This window comes from Aotus nancymaae, unplaced genomic scaffold (genome assembly GCF_030222135.1).
Source record: "Aotus nancymaae isolate 86718 unplaced genomic scaffold, 86718_ANA_hifiasm-v0.15.2.pri h1tg000014l, whole genome shotgun sequence".
Lineage (NCBI taxonomy): Eukaryota > Metazoa > Chordata > Mammalia > Primates > Aotidae > Aotus > Aotus nancymaae.
Genome location: NW_026988425.1, coordinates 71,774,357 through 71,796,432, shown reverse-complemented (window position 1 = coordinate 71,796,432; position 22,076 = coordinate 71,774,357). Strand labels below are relative to the sequence as shown.

General features: G+C 34.5%; 1 protein-coding gene across 1 annotated transcript in view; it reads left to right on the top strand.

Moving 5' to 3' along the window:
• Positions 1 to 22,076, top strand: part of HOMER1 (homer scaffold protein 1) — a 141,483-nt gene that overhangs the window by 65,698 nt on the left and 53,709 nt on the right. Inside the window, exons 4-5 of the mRNA XM_012462095.2 lie at positions 1,127 to 1,219; positions 9,447 to 9,586. Of these exons, the coding sequence (XP_012317518.1) occupies positions 1,127 to 1,219; positions 9,447 to 9,586 (233 nt within the window). The remainder of the gene's footprint in view (positions 1 to 1,126; positions 1,220 to 9,446; positions 9,587 to 22,076) is intronic.

Below are 22,076 nucleotides of genomic sequence, written 5' to 3'. Positions count from 1 at the left end.
GTTTTGTTTTGATTTCATTTCTACCAGTGTGAGTTGAGACCCTTGTAACTTTGTATTCAGATGTTGTGCTGTTTGGAGATACTCTGTTCAATTAGAGAAGTATAGTAGCACGAATTCACTTTCCTGAGCTACACATTATAGGTAGAAATGACAAGGTTTAAGGTAAGAAGGAAAAGTTATGATAATGACAGCTTTAATTTTGACCCTCCTCCATCTCTCCAAGATTAGAATATCACAAGCCTTTCTTGCAAAATTTTTCTTCCCAAGATGGAAATTAAATCAGAGTTGGTTTATGGCGGTTTGAGAATATAATTTCATGTTTTAATTGCCAACTTTAACAGATACTTTAAGTTGCATAGAGATTGGGGGTTTTAATTGTAGTTACTGTGTAGTTTTATTCTCTCTGATAGTAGTGATAGACTAGCTTCCACTTCCAAAACATAAATAGATATTCTTTGTGGCCAGGATGTTTTATAGTTTCCTATCAGCTCCTAAGAATTAGCATTTCATGTACAATAATTTTTGTTTTGAAATTGTTATCTATGTTAAAGACTGCCGAGTATTCCTTTCTGCTGCTGTACATGAGCTATTTAGGAATCTTTGGAAATGAATTTTTCGTTGTGTCAGTTAGTGCAAATACTAAATATTATTTGTATTGAAAATAAAATGCCTTGTGTGTTATGAGAGTTTATATTTTAGTAAAATTTAAAAACATTTTCTAAATACTGTGATATTTACAAGTGGATATTTGTGAAATTCAATTTTCTCAATGATAAAGATAGCACAGTATGTTTATGTTTACTGATTCTTTCCCCTGCCTTGGTCTTAGTAAATTATTTCTGAACAACCAGGAGGCCTTTAGGTAAGCTAGCTGACATTGAAGTCTAACTTAGATATATCATGATATTTTAAATAAGATTTGTCAGAATACTTCAGAGTGCACAGACAAATGTTTGGAACTAGGTTTCATTTCCTGTCATTTTCATATTAGAAGCTATAATTGATTTGGAGGCTATGTTGCTTGTGTAGAGTCAGTTATTCAGAAAATGAATAACTTTATTAAGGTAAAGGTGGGCACTATTGCCTATTTTTATTTGGCTAATGTATGTAGTCTTTATACATTCAGTTTGCAGAAAAGTTTCAGGAATTTAAAGAAGCTGCTCGACTAGCAAAGGAAAAATCACAGGAGAAGATGGAACTTACCAGTACACCTTCACAGGTAGGTATATAATTTCTATTCTTAATTATGAGCCTTGTTCATTTCAGATAGTATCGTTTATGCCAGAATTAAATCTCCAAAGTACACATAGAAATGCACCCTTTAGTGTGGTGGTTCATGCCTGTAATCCTAGGACTTTGAGAGGCTTAGGTGGGAGAATCACTTGAGCCCGGGAGTTCAAGACCAGTCTGAGCAACATAGTGAGACCTCATTTCTACAAATTAAAAAAAAAAAAAAAATTAGCCAAGCGTGGTGGTGCAAACCTGTGGTCTCAGTTATTTGGGAAGCTGAGGTAGGAGGATCACTTGCCTGGGAGTGCAGCTAAGGCTGCAGTGAGATATGATTGTGCCAGCCTGAGCAACAGCAAGACCCTGTCTCAAAAAAAAAAAAAAAAAAAGAGAGAGCGAGAGAGAGAGAGCAAATTGTACCCTTTAGTTAATTTGTGCTGATGGAAAAAGATTTCTCTATATGCCAATGTCTACACTAATATTTTTAATCAAAATAATCAGTTTAGTAATTAAATTCAAATTACTTAATGTGCTTGTAACTTAGCAAAAGTACATAAAGATCATGTGATGATCAGTCAAATGTAAGCACAAGGGGAGTCATAGGAAAAGTTCAGGAAAACAAGTTTGTTATACTCACAGGTCCTAGAAACAGGGAAAGTCTTAAGGTGGTCAAGAGACAGAAAGCAGGAGTGAGGGGAAAGCCAAGGTAGAGCCTTTATTGGAATTTCCATGGGAATGACAAACCAGGGGAGAAGAAATAGTTTAGGATTGGCTGGTTTGAATAATTTCAGGGGCTCTGAACTATAGGGGTGGTCCATCATTGCCTAGTAACTGGCCATGGAATAATTAATTTAGAGGAATATTGTCTCCTGGGATGTATGGACCAGATACAGGAGATATGGCTCTGGATTGGCTAGTTTACATATCAGAGGCATACTCTGGACTGGGCTCTTGCTGTCCTTAAGAATTAGCTAGCCCTAGAGGGAAGAAGCAGTCTCTTTCCAGCCAGGAAATGTTTTTTAAAGATGTCAAAATGTCATAATATACATAAAGTTAAAATATGCATGCATGCACACACACATATGCACAAACAATAGGGTTTGTTTTACATACTTTATTTATTTATTTACTGACTGACTGAGATAGAGTCTTGCTCTGTCACCCAGGCTGGAGTGCAGTGGCAGGATTTTGGCTCAGTGCAGCCTGTCTCCCAGGTTCAACTGATTCTCCTGCCTCAGCTTCCTGAGTAGCTGGGATTATAGGCATGTACCACCACACATGGCTAATTTTTGCATTTTTAGTAAAGGTGGTGTTTTATCATGTTGGCCAGGCTGATCTCGAACTCCTGGCCTCAAGTGATCCAACTGCCTCACCCTCTCAAAGTATTGGGAATACAGGCATGAGCCACCTTGCCCAGCCTGTTTTACATACGTTTAAAATATACTTAAATCTGACAGTTAGAACATCTTTATGCTTAGTACTGAGACAATGGTTATAGGTTTTACAAAAGTATCACTTTTTCTTTTACCAAAGGACCTTTTACTTGTGCATCATAATCTTTCTTCATTGGAAATTATATCTCTAAGTAAAGTTGATTAAATAGTTACATTTGGTACTTTTATAATACAAGAGTTTTACTGTCTGATTCATATAGAATGCTAATATTTTCAGCTTTTTAATAGTAGGCTTTTCTAAAATTAATTTTTATTTAAATTGTGTTTTTAAGAGTAGGATTCAGCTCTGTGCTGTTCTCCTCTGTAGTAATTGTTTCTGAACTGTACTCAGTAACTTTTATGGAAAGGAGGAATCAGATGTTACAAATATTTCTCTGGAATAATGTCAGTAGTAGCAGATTTACATGGAACTTTCTTGAAGTAAATAGGAATTGCCTTGGAAGTTAATGACTAACCAAATGATTGGAACAGTTCAGGAAATTATTTGTTCTTTATCTCCCTCTCTTTTTTTTTTTTTTCTTTTTGGAGACAGAGTCTTATTCTGTTCTGGTTGGAGTGCAGTGGTGCTATCTTGGCTCACTGCAACCTCCGCCTCCTGGGTTTAAGCGGTTCTCCTGCCTCGGCCTCCTCATAGCTGGGACTACAGGTGTGTGCCACCATGCCTAGCTAATTTTTTTATATTTTTAGTACAGACAGGGTTTCACTTTTTTAGTCAGGATAGTCTCAATCTCCTAACCTTGTGATCTGCCCATCTTGGACTCCCAAAGTGCTGGGATTACAGGTGTGAGTCACTACTCGTGGCCCTCCCTCTTCACTTTTATCACTCAGCTGTATTTGGTAAACTCTACTGGTATAGAGTTGATTTTTTTTTTATAAGAATAAAGGAGAGCTCTGTCAAATATGCTTAAAGTACATATTCCCTCATAGACTAAAGGTGTACTCCGGATTGAAGCCAAAGCTTCCATTATACGTCTGTACATACAATGACCTGGAATAACTTAGATGACCATTTTGAAACTTCTCTTGAATCTGCCTTCTCTAAGTGCTGTGAACATGTAGTGATACTTTTAAACATAAAAGCACTTTTAAAATTAAGTGCCAATACATGTTGGGAGCTCTAATTCCTCTGGTGAATGATTCCAGTGTTACAAGAAGATGCAACCAACAGCACATTCAGTAAGAGAGTACTCAAAGGATTTTAATAAAATTGCAATGAATTAAGCTTTACCATTGTATTAGTTCCTGTTTCTCTAATCATAACTTCCATTTTTGTTTAATTGCTCATGAACCATTATAAGTTGCTGCTAAGACACCTGTTCCGCTTTGGTGGAAAGAATGATTTTAAGCCTCTGCTTTGATTAAAAGAATATATCAAGGAGGCTTATATTTGGAAAATACTATGAAATATAAAGAATAAGGAAATATCTTAAGTTTATCAATATTTGATAACCAAAATAAATAGACCTAAATTTATCTTATGAAAACATTTGAGGTCTAATTGTCAATTTAATATGCAGAGGCCAGAGAGAATTGTTGTTTAAAAAGCATTTATCAGCCAGGCATGGTAGGCACCTATAGCCCAAGCTACTCAGGAGGCTAAGGTGGGAGGATTGCTTGAACCCAGGGGTTTGAGGCTGCAGTGAGCTACAGTCACCTCACTGCACTGCAGCCTGGGTGACAATATCTAATGTGTCTGTTTTAGTTTGAATTGTATGACCATTGGCCATGCCTACCCTACTTGATTCTCACTGGTTTAATGCCATCTTGCTGAATTAATGCTGCCTGAAGAATGTAACATTACTCTGGAATTTAGCAAAAGAACTGTTAAGTGGGATAATTGATAATAGGTTAAATAGGAAAATCAATAATAGTAGAAACTTGGTTGGTCATAGATTTTGGTTTTATTTGAGGGAGGTATAAGAGACTGGTTAAAAGTTTGAGTCTGACAAACCTAGACATAAATTATTTTTGTTGCTATGTATTACACTTGGTTGTTTAACACAAGTGTGTTTATACATTTATAGCATGAGTATTACTTACAGGATCATTGAAATAAATAAGTATGGTAATCACACAATATCAGGTCATGGTTAGTATTAGGGGCTCTAGAATTTGGATTTGAATCTGGGCTCCAACCCTTAATAGTTTACTGAGCTTAGGCAAGTCACTATTTTTCCTCCTCTGTAAAATGAGAATGAGAACAATATGTCCTTATTAGAAATATTGTGAGAATTAAATGAGGATTAGGAAGTGCTTAGCATGTAGTAGTAAATGCCTAAAAAATGTTAACAACTCATGTAGTTGTAATGGGGAGAATGATGATACCTAGTGTCTGGCACTAATGGTTATCTTTAAAAATTCAGATGCCTTAATTGTATATTTATACTATATATATATATATATATATATATATTTGCAAAATACTATACATCAGAATTCTGTATCAGAATTCCCTGAAAGACTTGCTAAAACTCAGATTGGTGAGCCTCACTCGCAGAGTTTCTGATTTAGTAGGTCTAAGATGGAGCCCGAGTATTTGCATTTCTAACAACTTTCTAGGAGATGCTGAAGCTGTTCCTATGTTAGATATTATATTGTAAAATATTATTTATGCCTAATTCAGGTGTGGGTTTTAATTTTTAGCCATTTACATTTTAGTCATTTCATAGTATTTAGCCTGGCTCTCATTAAAATAACCACTCTAGTTTTTCATTCAAAATCAGCAGTTTACATAGTACTTAATTCAGTTATATAATTATATAAATAGAATTGGCATAAACAGGTTTGGAACACATGCAGCTGACTCTTGGTAAGCATTTAATGCAGCTGGTGAGTACAAAACATCCAAGCAGAGTGACAATTAACCCACTAACCCAAAGCATCTATCAGCCAGTATACTTTACATAGCGAAGGAAGAGCATAAATTAATCCAGAAAGTCAGATTATAAGAACTTCTGTGATTGTTACAAAATGGATTTCAGAAAAGTGGCTGTAGATGGTGATCAACTATAGGAAAAATGTGCGACAGAGGATTTGGGGATCTTGTTTGAGATCTCAGCCTCATGTTCCTTTATGTATCCTTTTGCCGTCTTTTTGGTCCCTTTTTCTTTCTTTCCATTCCCACTGTTATGGGATCTCAAGACTGTTAGCTCCTCCTCCAGTTTTTCTGTCCGACCCTGTTCAGAAAAGAGTAGTGTTCTCATCTTTAAGTATAAAACACTAGAGTGGACTGAGTCTTCTACAAATGTTTGTTAAATGGTAAAAAGAAAGGGCCTTGTTTTCCTTAAGCCAACAAGGATGAAACTGTAATGGGAATTTAATTTCAGGTTTTATTGGCATGAAATGGAAGATGGCAGTGCTATTTGGTATAGTGGGTCATGGGAGTGCTGCTGCCTACCTCCCCAGCCCACCCTTCTAATACAGAGTAGGTCTGCAATACCACCCTAAAGGCTTGTCCTAGAGTAAGGGTCAAGGTCAATTTTTTTCCATGTGTTTCAGAATATTTCTCATTTTTTGGCTTTCATAGCCAAAAATTCAGCTGTGGGTTTTATTTTAATTTTCACTTAAGTTACCCGCTTCACAAATGGGTAGGAAGAGAGAGAATTCTTAAGCATTTTCTGAATCTCACATCTGTGCTTAGGCGCCTTTTTTATAATAGGTTGCATCTGCTAGTTTTGATTTCCTTGATATTCTCTCAGATTTTTACTTCCAAAAATATATTTTTTCTTCAATGTTATTATCTTTTTTCTTCCTGCAGATTATTTGTTTTGGTGGGAGGTATAGGGAGAGTTTCTCAGAAACAAAATGAGATGTAAGTGGTTTTATTTTCTCAAAGCAAGGATATAAAGGGTATAGAAAGGTTCATTTGATGTGTTTTTATTTCATTTTATTTTTTGCTTTTTTTCATTTTTCTTATCAGCTTCGGGTACACACACCAAAAAAGAATAACTGAATTAGGATGTTTAGGAAATTACACAAAATTTAGATTTAAAAAGAAGTAGATGCTTAGAATATGTTAAATAAAAAACTTTTTTCAAGTACTATTTTTAGCATATGTAAAATTTCTGGAAGGTTTTACAGAATACTTTTGGCTACCTCTGGCTTAGTTGGAGGGAAAGAGGGTTTCATTTTCCTTTTGTGCCCTCATGTACTGTTAGAATTTTTTCTTGTTTTTCATCAGTAAATACTAATTTTATATTTTTTAAGCTGACTTTTAAAAAACCCAATTTCTCAGTTGGTTCAGAATGAAAAATGAAATTAAAAAAATAAAATACCGTGCCTTGGGTGGGCTTTTTGTTTTTCATTTTAGGTATAATGATCTAGGATAACTAACTATGCCGTTAGTTAAATGTAGCTAATTAAGTTTTCTGAAGAAAAGCTTGCTGCATTGAGATGTTGAAATTGCTACAACCTCTATTTCTTTCTCCCCTTCTTAACTTGCCCCTGGGAACAGTCTACTTTAATAGCATTTAGATTTGTAACCTCCTCAAGTCCCATACCTCAAACTCTACTCCCTGTTATTTTACCCTCGACGTGACAGGAGCATTTATCCCAGAAGATGGTAACAACGATGAGTCAAACTGCTACTCCTCTTCCTCTCTCTCTTTTCATCCCAATGTACTTTTGCACACTCTTATCAACCAGTTCCAGTAAATCCCTGAGTTAATCCTTAATTGCTAACCCTGGTTATGCCCTTTAAGTTTAACAAGGTAATTTGTTTTGTTTTTGGTTTTTTGGTTTTTTTTTTGAGATGGAATCTTGCTGTGTTGCTCCAGGCTGGAGCGAAATGGCACAATCTCAGCTCACCGCAACCTCTACCTCCTGGGTTGAAGCGATTCTCCTGCCGCAGCCTTCCGAGTAGCTGGGATTAGAGGTGCCTGCCATCATGCCCAGCTAATTTTTTTTCCATTTTTATAGAGACGGAGTTTTACCATGTTGGCCATGTTGGTCTTGAGCTCCTGACCTCAGGTGATCCGCCCGCCTCGGCCTCCCAAAGTGTTGGGATTATAGACATGAGCCACCACGACTAGCCAGTAATTTGTTTCTGTTGTCATTTCTACTGAATTGAATCTTCACCAATTTAACTGTTTAGCAGATTGTACATTCAACCTTTCATTATTTTAGTTTGGCTTGGGCTGTCTTGGAGAGAAATAGGCGTGATTTATTAATACCAGAGATGATTATTTTATGGTTTCTTACTGGCTGGTTAAATTTTTTCTGACTAATTAATATGGTCCATAACTGACCTAGAAGTAGTCACTTTGTGGTTGCTGTTCCCATTATTCACTTAATAGGATTTTGACTTTGTTGTAAAACATTTTTATATTGTCACATTATACTGTAGATTTTATTCATGCACTGACTGCCAGCTAATGGAAACAGTGGATTTAGGAGAAAGATTTAATAAAAATGAAATTAAAGGTCAAAATACAGGTTCTGCTGAAAATTGAAAAATAGTTAAATGATAATGTAGAATTAAAGTGTCCTTTTGATCTTTAATAGCTTGAATAGTTTATAGCATTATGAAACTATTAGTTAAAATACTTAAATGTGAAGTGAAATATATACAGCACTATAAAACCAGAAGTCCCAAAAACAAAAGTCTCACCATGTTAATATTTTACATATATTTTCTAGCACATCATGTGTAACGTTATAAATATGAAATATATAAATATCATAACCTAGATTCTGCTTTATATTCTGATATTTAAAAATTATATGTATTTTGCTACATTGCTCATATTTGTCTTTTATTAGAGGAAATCTTGTATTTTAAGTTGACAAATTATGACCATTTCTAACCACTCCCCTGTTGGACACTTATTTTTTTCCCCAAACATAGACAGATATTTCAATTGTGACATTTTATTGCCAAGGGATCATAAGAGGTCCACCAAGCTGCTCTTTAACAGTCTGATTTTAATGCCTCACCTAGTTAATAGGTCTATCAAATGACTTCTCATTCTGATTTCCAATAACAAATTTAGATAATCTGATGGTGGCGGACATAAGTGTCAGCTTGAGTTCATTTTAATTCAATTTATTTAAAATGAAATAAATTTCAATGTTATTTAAATAAATTTAATTTGAAAGGCAAATCTTAATGAAAAGTAGAAATAAGACAGGAAATTTTGTGAAGAAAAATAATTTCATTATGAGTACCAAACAAGATAAGCTGAAATGCACTAACATCATTATAGATAATAGGTTATAGAGGCATTTCTGCTTGTTTTTCTAAGTAGCACTATAGGGATTGAAAAGTAGGGCGGATAAAAAGTGTTGCAAATCTCATTCAGCCCTTGGCCTCCTCCTCTCCTCACCCACTTCTTCTCCTGTACCCTTTCCATTATCTACTTCTTCCACCAAAATCACATCTTCTCGAATTTTCGTGTGTCTTTTCTTTGGAAGTATAGTAATTCTTTAAATATCTTTTATTCTGACCAATTAGTTATATAAACCAAACATTTTTCAATTATTTGAAACTGTGTTTCTAAATTACATTATATTTCCATTTCTAAATTGTATGTTTCAGAGAGTTTTCTTGTGAGTTGCCCAGCTTCAAAAAACTTTTCTTTCATAGCTTGCCATGAATAAAAAATAAAAATTTCCAAGTTTTATTTTATAAGTCTTTGACTCAAATTTCAGTTGAAATTTGGTTCATCAGTAAGCATACGTCAAAGGCAGTTTTAACCTCAAGATGATATCGTGCACTTTAACAAAAGTGTAACTCTTTTTTATTCCCACCCCCTTTTTTTTTTAAAGGAATCTGCAGGTGGGGATCTTCAGTCTCCTTTAACTCCAGAAAGTATCAACGGGACAGACGATGAAAGAACACCTGATGTGACACAGAATTCAGAGCCAAGGGCTGAACCAACTCAGAATGCATTGCCATTTTCACATAGGTACAGATTCAATTCAGCAATCATGATTAAGTAAATGTGTAAATATGGAAATGTTTGCTTTCAGGAACCCTTGTAGTTACAAGCTTTAAGTGAAAATTCTAGGTTGACTTTGACTTTTTTTTTTTAACTGCTTCTGTTAACCTCAGAAACAAAATACACAAACTTTTTATTAATTTATAGTTTGTAGTTGCCTAGACAGACTGCAGTGAACATATCCTTTATGTAGAAAAAGGAGCACTAAGCTAATTACAGTACAAATGTTTTTCAGTGAAATAAAATAGTGTAAGTTGCTTCTACCTGTCTTTTAACATAGCCTCTAAAAGGCCTCCTTTATTAACCTGGTTTCTGTTTTTGTGTATGTTCCTAAAGTTTGTAAGTTGTAATTTTTTTTTTTTAAGTAGGCTTTCCACTCTGAAATTAAGTTTTATCATAGTCTTCGAGGCGACCACATGATTTCACAGAAGGAAGCTGAGATAACTTCTCACATGGGATTGTTAATGTTAATGGCAGATTTATCTTTGCACACCAACTAACAGGAGATAAGTCTTCACTTGCTTTAGAATCTTAAAAGAATTTGATACTCCGAAAAGATATAATTTATCCTAAATGCATTCCAAACCAGTTATATTAATTATTGGCCATGCTTGGTATTTTTAGGGTATAAGGAGGTCTGTGCAATTGCAGTCTTGGAAATGTATAACAAATACCTATCAGTCATCTGTTTAAAAGTTAATCTTTATCCTTCTTTGGAAACTTTTCACTAGGTTAATTTTAGTTAAAATTAGGAAAACAATTTTCCTTTATTGTACATTTCTTCGGGGACCAATTTTTTGAAAAAATCCTTTGGCATATTAGCAAAATTGAAATGAAGTGAGATACTCTTCAACTGTTTCTCATGAGAATTTTTATTTCAGCTGAAATTTGTTGAATATTAAGGGCATAGGATTAAATATAGTAGAGGCTAACATTGAGAGACCTCATTGTCAGGCTGAGAAGGAAGAAAAAATTAGTTAAGGTCTTTAAAGGAATGGCCAGGTACAGTGGCTCATGCCTGTAATTCCAGCACTTTGGGAAGCTGAGGTAGGAGGATCACTTGAAGCCAGGAGTATGAGACCAGCCTGGTCAACATAGTGCGACCCCTGTCTCTACAAAAAATGTGCAAACTTAAACCAGGCATGGTGGTGCACACACCTATAGTCTTAGCTACTTGGGAGGCTGAGGCAGGAGGATCACTTGAGCCTGGGAATCCAAGGCTGCAGTGAGCTATGATTGTGCCACTGTACTGCAGCCTGGGTGACAGAGTAAGACCTTGACTCTAAAAAACAAAAAGATTTGTTTAGGAATGAACAGAGGAAAACTGACTGTGAGCCTATTCTAATTTGTTGCTAACAGTGCTAATAATTTTACATGAAACAGTAGACATACTTTGGAGTTATGGATTTATTGCTTTATTGCCATATAACCATATTTTCTTTTTATAGTGATAAAAATGACTGAACACATGAAAAATTTTAGTTCTGATCTGAATAATACATTTACATTGATTTCTTAAACATAGTCTTTTAAGATATGCAGTTACAATTAAATAATATTAGTATGCAATTTTAAAAAGTATTTTACTATGTTGAGGAAAGGAAAAATTTTTTTCCTATTAAATTGTTTTACATATCCATTTAATAAACAACCTAAAACTTCACTGAACATAATTCTATACTTGATTTTTTGGGCTAACACTTAAATTGAGCCATCTGTGTTGAATACTGTAGCATTTAGAAATAAGAATTTTGTATTTAACATTTGTAAAAGCTATTTTTAGTTTATGAGCCTAAAATTTTCTAAATTTCTTCAATTTTGTTAATCCTTAATATTTGGAATTACTACTTGGAATTGGTCTTCTCTGCTGATTTTAATCTGTTCTGAAGAGTCTAATTAGAGGTACTTTGACTTGAAGTACATAGCTGCTTTCACTATGAGAATTCATAGATTAATCATGGAGATACTTGACAGAGTTCTGAATATAAAACTTAGCAGGTCAATTTAAGTTTTTAATTATGTGAAGAGTATTACATAATCTTGTAGTTCTTATTATTTTAAAAGTACTTCACAGGATTTTATAAGCCATTCTCTGAACTTGTTTTGATTTTACATTAATCAGTATTAATCAGTATTCAACTAGTTACTTGACTGAAAACAAGATTTCCACCAGAGGTGTTGAACATTGAGTATTTTAAGTTAATGCTAGAATCCCAGAATATCAAAGCTAGAAGAGACCTTAGAGGTGATATAATCCAAGATTTTCCAAACTATGGTAGTTTGATATCAATTTAATAGGCTATTTGTGGCTTTCTGAAAAATGAAATATAATAAAACCAAAGAGAAAACATCAAAGTAAAACTCATATTAAGAGTAGAAACTGTTTCAATAGTATACATATATGTGTGCGTGCCGATTATAGTGTAAAATGTCAAAGTTTGAAAGCATGTGCCTTTGGCATGTGGAAGACTAAATCCCAGCAGTTAGGTGAGTTGCCTAAGTCACATAGTTCATTGGTAACAACTGTGAGTCTACAGCTTAGCTGTTTGACCCTGGTATGCACTGTCAGGTACAGTACATTAGGCAGATATCCAATGCAAGCACATTCTTGTGTCAGGAAGTTAGTAACTGTTACTATCCTAGGAGACCTATATAGAAATAAGATCTGTGATTCATGAATTAGAGACAGAATATTAAAATAACTTTAATTGAAATCTGAAACTCACAAGTGTTTAAACTGGGCACACTATTATTTTTTCCCATTGCAACCAACACAATTAAAATCTTACATTTTTAAGGCTTATTTAGACTATATTGCCTTCCTTCTTCATCATGTGTTTTAGCAGAAAAGAATGAGTAGCAGAAAAACTTTTGACCAGTTTTTCTCTGTTTTGGTTGATTCCATTTTACTGCTAAATAAGCAGCAAAATCACTAGAATGTCTATGTGCTAAGAAAAAAAAAATGGGGGGTCTATAGGGAACAGTGAATCTAGTCAAAGTAATTAAGAGTTGACTGTAGTAATAGCTACTTAGCAAGCCATTTGTTCTTTTCTTAAAATGCAAATTTTATGACTAAACCTCATGAATTTGTTAATTAACATATCAAAAGAAGGTCATGCTTTTCATTTAGCTCTGAAAGTTTTAGTAACGTGGTTACAGTTTGTTAAGTCTTTCTTAAAAAGTTACTTAGCTTTAGAAATAAGCAAGATTTAAAACATTTTTAATATTTATAACCTTTTACTATAAAAATTTTCAAGCATATATCAAAGAGAAAATACTATAATGAACTCCTCTAAACATGTCACCTACTTTCAACAGTTATAAAAAAATGGCCAGTGTTATTTCATCTCTGCCCTCATCTACTCCTCCTCCACTGTGTTGTTCTTAAAGCAAATCCCAGGCATAATTTCATCCACAAATACTTTTCTAAAATTACTTTTGAACTTTTGAAAAACTTACTAAGCTGTTACAACTTTTTATATCATTTCTGATTTAGTGGCATTATAGATTACCTTGAATCATTACTACTTTCTTTGATTTTTAGCTATGCAGCTGAACTAAATTTTTAATGTATAAGCGACTCAATACTCCTTAGTGAAGTGCTATAGGACTTTATTATATCCTTGTCATAAACTATGCAAAAACATTCTTATTGAATAAGCTTCAGTTAATTCATACTGTTTTAGTATACTTATTTTTAAAGTTTAGAGATGTGTAGAAAAGGGAGATCATGAGGATGAAATGTTTACTGATTTTTTGGGGGGAAATGTTATTATTTTATCTAAATTGTTATTTCTTTCTAAAAAATTTTTTTAACCTAAATTATAATGTCTTTTGAGATTGAGGAGGTATACACTTGAACCAATTGAAGTCTTTAGGACATCCTTTGAAACTAATCTTAGATTAGCTATACATCAAGTAAAGTCGCTATATACTAATAAGCTGGCATATACATAAGAGGGAAGGTTTTGTTCTCTTTCCAGGGAATTATTGTTTGCTTCATAGCATCCATTGTCTGGAATTCTAGAATTTACTTTCTTTTTTAAAATAAATAATAAATAGTAGATTGTTAAAAAATTTAAAGTCACTGAAAATTATATTGGACATAGTTGATTTTTATAGTATTCCAGTGCTGTCACAAAGTAATACTGAAAACTAAACATTTTTATTTTGTTCATTACAATTTTTTGATCCTCAGATATACGGTACTATATTGATAAATAACTGTTACCATATTTTTGAGAGTTCAGAAAAGACATATATACATTAGTTTGTGAAGCTATTTTTGTACTGATAAATTTTAATAATAGTTTGATTACATTAATAGAAAATGGCCTCTTTTAAACACTGATTATATTTAGATTCTTCTAATGTTTAGATAATGTGTTCTCATGGTGCTTCTAGAATTTATGTATTTTGGGGATATTGCATGTACCTTCTATTCTGTTAAAGAGATTGTTTTCTGCCACTTTATGTGTTTCCAACAAATAATCATTAAAGAATATATGCAGAAATGTCACTTTCTAGCATATTAGTTTTGCTTTAAATCAGTATAACTACAGTTTTGTCAAAATGTATGACATCTGTGTAGGTTTATTCCATTTATATTTATTATCACAGTTTTAGAAAGCCCCTACTTTAGGAATTTTTGTGCAATTTCAAAAACTAAGTTTCACTGGAAATTTTACATAGCATTTTAACTAAATGCTAGTTAAATACAAATACACCAAAAGAACTAAAAAATTTTTATATTTAACAGAATAAATACAAATTAAAATACAAAAGAAATGTTTAATCTTTTTTTTTTTCTTGAGACGGAGTCTCACTCTGTCCCACAGGCTGGAGTGCCGTGGTGCGATCTCGGCTCACTGCAACCTCTGCCTCCCGGGTTCAAGCCTTTCTCCTGTCTCAACCTCCCAAGTAGCTCTGGGATTCCAGGTGTATGCCACCACGACCAGCTGATTTTTGTATTTTTAGTAGAGACACAGTTTCACCATGTAGGCCAGGCTGGTCTCGAACTCCTGACCTCAAATGATCTGCCCACCTCAGCCTCCCAAAGGGGATTACAGGTGTGAGCCACTGCGCCTGGCCTAATCTTCGTGTGTGGGGGGGAATGGGGGGGTGAGTTTCTCATTTCTTTTTAAAATTTTTTATATATATTTTAAAATTTTTTGTTTTTTAATTTTTTAATTTTTAAAATTTTTTATTTATTTTTGTTCCTAATCTTAAATATAATTTGGATTTACTGTACTTTGAAGATGATAAAAACAGGAAAACAGTGAATGACTGTTAAGAGCTCTCAGGAACTATATTCTCCACACTGTGATGTTTCCTTTTTTAATGGGTAGTAAGCAAATCTTAGATTATAGTAATAAACTGAAATAGAAGTAATTTCTGTGGATAACTTTTGTTTGGATAAGACTGTGGCCTGTATATAAAGCTGGGACTTGATTTCACAAGAAGTGACTATTGTTGATAAAATTGTAGGTGAAAGATTTAAGTTGTAGGATTCTCCTTAATAATTGACTTAAATATCGTTATTCTTCCACCATCAAATCTCAAAAACTAGGTTTTTCTAGATTAATTTGAAGGCAAGGAACATTTGTGAGACATCATAACAATTTAGAGATGTCAGAATTTTTTTTCCTAATTCTGAACAGTAGTATTTTATAAGAAGTACTGTAGTAGTTTGGTCATGTACACTGTTCTGCATTCTCTGGAAAATGAGAAGCAATTTTTTTTTCTGAGACAGAGTTTTGCTCTTGTTGCCCAGGCTGGAGTGCAGTGGCATGATCTCGGCTCACTGCAACCTCTGTCTCCCGGGTTCCAGTGATTCTCCTGCCTCAGCCTCTCAAGAAGCTGGGATTACAGGCATGTGCCACCATTCCTGGCTAATTTTGTATTTTTAGTAGAGATGGAGTTTCTTCATGTTGGCCAGGCTGGTCTCAAACTCTTAACCTCGTGATCTGCCCGCCTAGACCTCCCAAAGTTCTGGGATTACAGGCATGAGCCACCACGCCCAGCCTAGAAGCAATGTATATATTTTAAAATAAGACTATATAAGAAATATAATTTAGTGACCTAGAGCATTCATTAGCTTTCTGTATAGATATATTTACATTTTCCTCTCTTTATTTTTTTTTTCAAAAACTAACCTTTATTCTCTAAAGATTTTGAGGAAAATGTTAAAATTTGCTAAACTATTTTGTCAGGCATTATCACTTGATACAGATTATTCACAAGAAGAAAATGATTCTTCATGTGAGATAAAGACATTATTAACTCACCTCCCATGGCGATTTGACTCTTCTTCTCCACCTCTGCCTTACTGTTACAATTAATGGGAAAGAAGATTCAACCCATTCCTAGTGATTGGCAGTTTCTCTTTTCAAGAAGACTAGCTGGAATTACAGGTTTGGTCATTTACCATGGAACAGATTGATCCTAGATTAATTATGATCTCCTTTTTATGGAGGGCTTTAAAAAATTCCTTTTTCCCCTCCCTTTCTGTTCTTAGCATGGTATAGCGGGGATTTCATTGAAAGGGAGGTAGGTGACATGGACAGTTTTGCTCTAGGACATAGGGAAGAATTTTTCTTTTCCTTTGAATTTGGCCATCTTTCCTCTTACCAACATAGTTAGGGCCAAGATCAAGGTGTAAACCTAGGCAGAGGCCAGGCAAGCCACAAAATACGTGACATTTGTGATATATGTGACAGTAAGGAGTGATGAGATCTTCAGTAAAATGCCATGTGCAGTGTTCACCTAAACATATTAAAGCTTTTTAAAATGAAGCCAAATGAGGTTGGAGACTAGGTAACCCATCTATCTAGTTTCTAGTCTAAACCTTCTAAAGGAATCTCTGTAAAGATTGGACGCAACTCTTGCTTCATGTGGATAATACGTAAGATTCACAGTTCATATGGAAATAAGCTCACAATCACTGATACTGAAAGTGGTCATTCTTCAGGGACTGTCTTCCTTGTAGAATGTGTGAAGTGTAGATATAACTAAACAGTTTAAATAAGTGTACATTGTACTTTTGTTTTCTCTCAGTTTGCCATTTTCCATTTAAAGTTTAGCTTGGCCATATATTCACTGTTGACCAAATTGTTAACTTTTAGGACTGTTTTATTATATCTCAGCTTTATTGAGATATAACCCACATACTAAATAACTTACCTATCTAAAGTATACTATTCAGTGGTTTTTAGTATATTCAAAGTTGTGTAACCAGCACAACAGTGAATTTTAGAACATTTTCATTACTCCCCACCCCAAAAAGCCTTGTACTCATTAGTAGTCATTCTCCCTATACACCCACGCTCTCCCTCCACCTACCCTAGGCAACCACTAACCAACTTTCTGTCTCTATAGATTTACCTCTTCTGAACATTCCTTATAAATGGAATCATAATATGTGGTCTTTTGTGACTGGCTTCTTTCACTTAGCATGTGTTTTTTTGTTTGTTTGTTTGTTTTTGAGATAGAGTTTTGCACTGTCACCCAGGCTGGAGCAGTGGTGCGATCTCGGCTCACTGCAACCTCCGCCTTCCGGGTTCAAGCAATTCTTCTGCTTCAGCCTCCCAGGTAGCTGGGATTACAGGCACATGTCACTATGCCTGGCTATTTTTATATTTTTAGTAGAGATGGGGTTTCACCGTTTTAGCCAGGCTGGTCTCGAACTCCTGACCTCAGGAGATCTGCCTGCCTTGGCCTCCCAAAGTGCTGGGATTACAGGTGTGAGCCACCACGCCTGGCCAGCATGTGTTTTGTTCAACCTCTACCTCCCAGGTTCAAGCGATTCTTCTGCATCAGCCTCCCAAGTGGCTGAGACTATAGGCACGCATCACCATGCCCAGCTAATTTTTTGTATTTTTAGTAGAGATGGGGTTTCTTCATGTTGGTCAGCCTGGTCTCGAACTCCTGACCTCAGGTGATCCACCCGCCTTGGCTTCCCAAAGTGCTGGGATTACAGGTGTGAGCTACCGTACCCAGCCATGTTTTTAAGGTTGATCCATGTTGTAGATTGTATCAGTATTTCATTTCCTTTTCTTGTCTGATATTCTTGTTCTATGGATATACCATGTTTTGTTTATCCATCTATCAGTTGATAGACATTTTGGTTGTTTACACTTTTTGAAAGTTCCAATATTATGAATAATGCTGTTATAAACATTTGTGTATGAGTTTTTGTGTAGACATATGTTTTCAATTCTCTTGAGTATATGCCTAGGAGTAGAATAACTGGGTTATATGGTAATTCTATGTTTAGCCTTTGGAGAAACTGCAAAGCAGCTGTGCCATTTTGCATTCCCACCAGCACGTATATAAGGGTTCTGATTTTTCCATGTCATCAACATTTGTTATTGTCTGTCTTTTTTATTATAGCCATCCTGGTTTAAATGTGAAGTGGTATCTCACTGTAGTTTTGATTTGTATTTCCTTGATGGCTAATGATACTGAGCATCTTCCCATGTGCTTTATTAGTGACTTGTATATATTCTTTGGAAAAATGGCTGTTCAGATCCTTTCCTCATTTTTAATTAGAATGTTTGTCTCTTTGTTGTTGAGTTGTAGTTCTTTATAAATTCTAGTTATTAGCCCCCTACCAGATAATGGATTTTTAAATATCAGTTGTCTTTTCAGTACTTTTTTTTTTTTTTGGTGCTTTGAGCACAAATATTGAATAAGTCCAGTTCATTTTTTTCTTGCTTAACTTTTGGTGTCATCTCTAAGAAATTGCTGCCTAATCTAAGTCTACAGTGATTAACACATATGTTGTCTTCTGAGAGTTTTGTAGTTTTGGCTCTTAGGTTTAGGTCTTTGGTCCATTGATTTTTACATGTGATATGAGATAGAGGCTCACATCTATCCAGTTGTTCCAGCACCATTTGTTGAAAAAACTGCTTTTTATCCACTGAACTGTCTTGGCACCATTGTCAAAAATCAGCTGACAGTAAATATGAGGGTTTATTTCTGGACTATTAATTGTGTCCCACTGATCTCAATGTTTATTTATGCCAGTACTACACTGTCTTTTTTTTTTTTTTTTTTTTTTTTTTTTTTGAGACAGTCCTGCTTTGTCACCCAAGTTGGAGTGCAGTGGGGCCATCTTGGCTCACTGCAACCTCTGCCTCCCGGGTTCAAGCGATTTTCATGCCTCAAAGTGATTCTTATGTTTCAGCCTCCCGAGTAGCTGGGATTATAGGCATGCACCAACATGCCTAACTAATTTTAGTATTTTTGGTAGAGACGGAGTTTTGCCGTGATGGCCAGGCTGTACTCAAACTCCTGACCTCAAGTGATCCTCCCGCGGCTTCCCAAAGTGCTGGGATTACAGGTGTGAGCCACCGTGCCTGGCCTACACTGTCTTAGTATCTTTGTAGTAAAGTTTGAAATTGGGAAGTATGATCCCTTCTGTATTATTTTCAAAATTGTTTTGACTCTTCTCAGTACCTAGAATTTCCATATGAATTTTAGTGCCTAGAAATTATGTATGAGTTTCCTTGTGTATTTCTTCAGTGAAACCAATTGGGATTCTGATAAGGATTGTATTGAATATGTAGATCAGTTTGAAGCTCATGGCCAAAATGTTCCTCTTAATGCTAACTTTTGTGATTCATGAACATGGGCTGTTTTCCCATTTATTTGGAGCTTCTTTAATTAATTTCAACCATGTTGTTTAGTTTTCAGAGTATAAATTTTCTTCTTTTGTTAAATTATTCTGATTTTATTCTTTTTGGTGCTATTATATGAAATTGTTTTCTTAATTTTACTTTTGAATTGTTCATTGTTAGTATATAGAAAGACAATTGATTTTTGTATAGTGATCTTGTATCCTACAAACTTACTGAACTCATTTATTAGTCTTAACCATTTTTTTAGTGGGTTCCTTAGGCTTTTCTATATATAAAATTATATCATCTGTAAATAAAGATAGTTTACTTCCTCCTTTCCTATCAGGATATTTTTCCTTTTCTTTCTTTCTTTTTTTATCTTTTTTTATTTGAAACTCATTGCTCTAGCTAGAACCTGTAGTACAATGTTGAATAGAGTGAACATCTTAATCTTGTTCCTGATAGAAGGAAAGCATTGAGTTTTTTTTACCATTGAGTATGATGTTAGCTATATATTTTTCATGGATGTTCTTTATCAGGGTGAGAAAGTTCCCCTATATTTCTAGTTTTGTAGTTTTTTTTTTCTATTAATATTTATTCCTATTGATTAATTTCCCCTTATACCCTCACAACTTGGTGGCTTTAGGAATTATTCATTGGCAAATAGAGCAATATGCTTTCCTATGTTTATCTCTTAAAAGGTAATTGATAGGTTATTTTAAAGGAAAAAATAACTGGGTTAAGGAGGAAGAATTCTTACTAAAACGTCACTATTTTTAAGAGCTCCTCACTGAGTATCAGTTTTCCTACGTAAAAATATGAAACCTTCCTGTCTTCTGGCTTTTTATCTCTCTAAAGTATGTGAAGTAGCTCTTACAGAGAGTGGGAATAGGGGTACATTTGCTGTTTGACTTTTAAAGAAGTTTAGTTGATATTTTTTCCTTTAATATTTTTTAATTGAAAGAAAATAATACAAATAAACCTTTTTTTTTCTTTTAAAAAAAAAAAGGAGATTGTAAACATTCCTTTAAAAATATACTGGATAATGCCAGGCCTGGTGGCTCACACCTGTAATCCCAGCTGTTTGGGAGGCCAAGGCAGGCAGATCACTTGAAACCAGGAATTTGAGACTAGCCTGGCCAACATGGTAAAACCCTGTGTCTACTAGAAATGCAAAAATGATCTGAGCGTGGTGGTACACGCCCGTAATCCCAGCTACTCAGTGGTTGAGGCGTGAGAATCACTTGAACCCAGGAGACGAAGGTTGTGATGAGCTAAAATCCTGCCATGCACTCCAGCCTGGGCAACAGAGCAAGACTCTGCCTCCAAAAAAAAAACAAAAAACAAAACACAAAAACCTGGATAAATTATAGCATTGTTCCGATGAATATAAAGCATGTTCTTACTAAATATGAATAAAAATACACATCCTAAAAATTATTCATTTCAAATAACTCTGATTTCTGGTGTAATTATTACTCTAGAAAAAGATTTAGCTTGTGTTTTTCCTTATTGCATTATATAAATGTCGGCTGATGATTATTTTAAAGGGCCAGTTATATGGTCAATACTTGTTTTACATAGACAGTGTTCTACCTAGTTTTTAATATAGAGGGTTTGTTTTTCTGGATACATGTCGTTTTGAGTATTCAGCATACTTGTATGTTAACCTTCCAGCAGTATAGTAATGCCATAATCATGTCAAAGGACATTTTAAAGGCTGCTGTATGTACGAAGTACAGAACTAAGTCACTAAATTAATCCAAAATTTTTTGATTTTTATGGATACATTATAGTTGTACATATTTATTGGGGTACATGTGATATTTTAATACATACAGTGTATTATGATCAAATCTGGTTAGTGGAATATCTATTACCTCAAACATTTATCATTTTTTTTTTTTTTTTTTTGCTAGGAACATTCCACATCTACTCTAGTCATTTTGAAATATATAATAAATTACTGTTAACTATAGTTGCTCTACTGTGCACTACCAAACTTTAGATCTTATTTCTTCTATCTAACTGTATTTTTGTTCCCATTAACCAACTCCCTTTTATCTCCCATTCCCCACTACCCTTCCCAGCTTCTGGTAACCATTCTATTCTCTACCTCCATGAAATCAATTGTTTTTAGCTTCCACATATGAATGAAAATATGCAATATTTGTCTTTCTGTGCCTGGCTTATTTCATTTAACATAACGTCCTCTAGTTCCATTCCTGTTATTGTAAATGACAGGATCTCATTCTTTTTTATGGCAGAATAGTACTCCATTGTGCATATGTAACACATATACCACATATACACAATGTGGTACTGTTGTTGGATATCCATTCATTGATGGACACTTAGGTTGATTTCATATCTTGACTATCATGAATAGTGCTGCAGTAAACATGGGAGTGTAGATACCCTTTTTGATGTACTGATTTCCTTTCTTTTAGATATGTACCCAGCAGTGGGATTGCTGGATCATATGGTCGTTCTATTTTTAGTCTTTTGAGGAACATCCACACTGTTTTTCATAGTGGCTGTACTAATATAACTTCCCCCTAACAGGCTGTGAACTTCCCTCTTCCTATCCTCACCAGCATTTGCTATTTTCTGTCCCTTTAATAATAAATCCAAATCTTTCAAGTCTCATTTACCTTTTTTTAAAAAAAATAGTGGTTCTTTTTGTTTTTTTAAACTTTAAATAATAAAAGTTCTCCATGACACTTAATGAGACATAGTTAATAGAGAAAGGTTCCCTTCATAGCCACATTGGTGTCTGTAACATGAGGCTGTTGGAACTTCATATTAGCAAAAGTGTCTTCAGAAAGCATATTTGA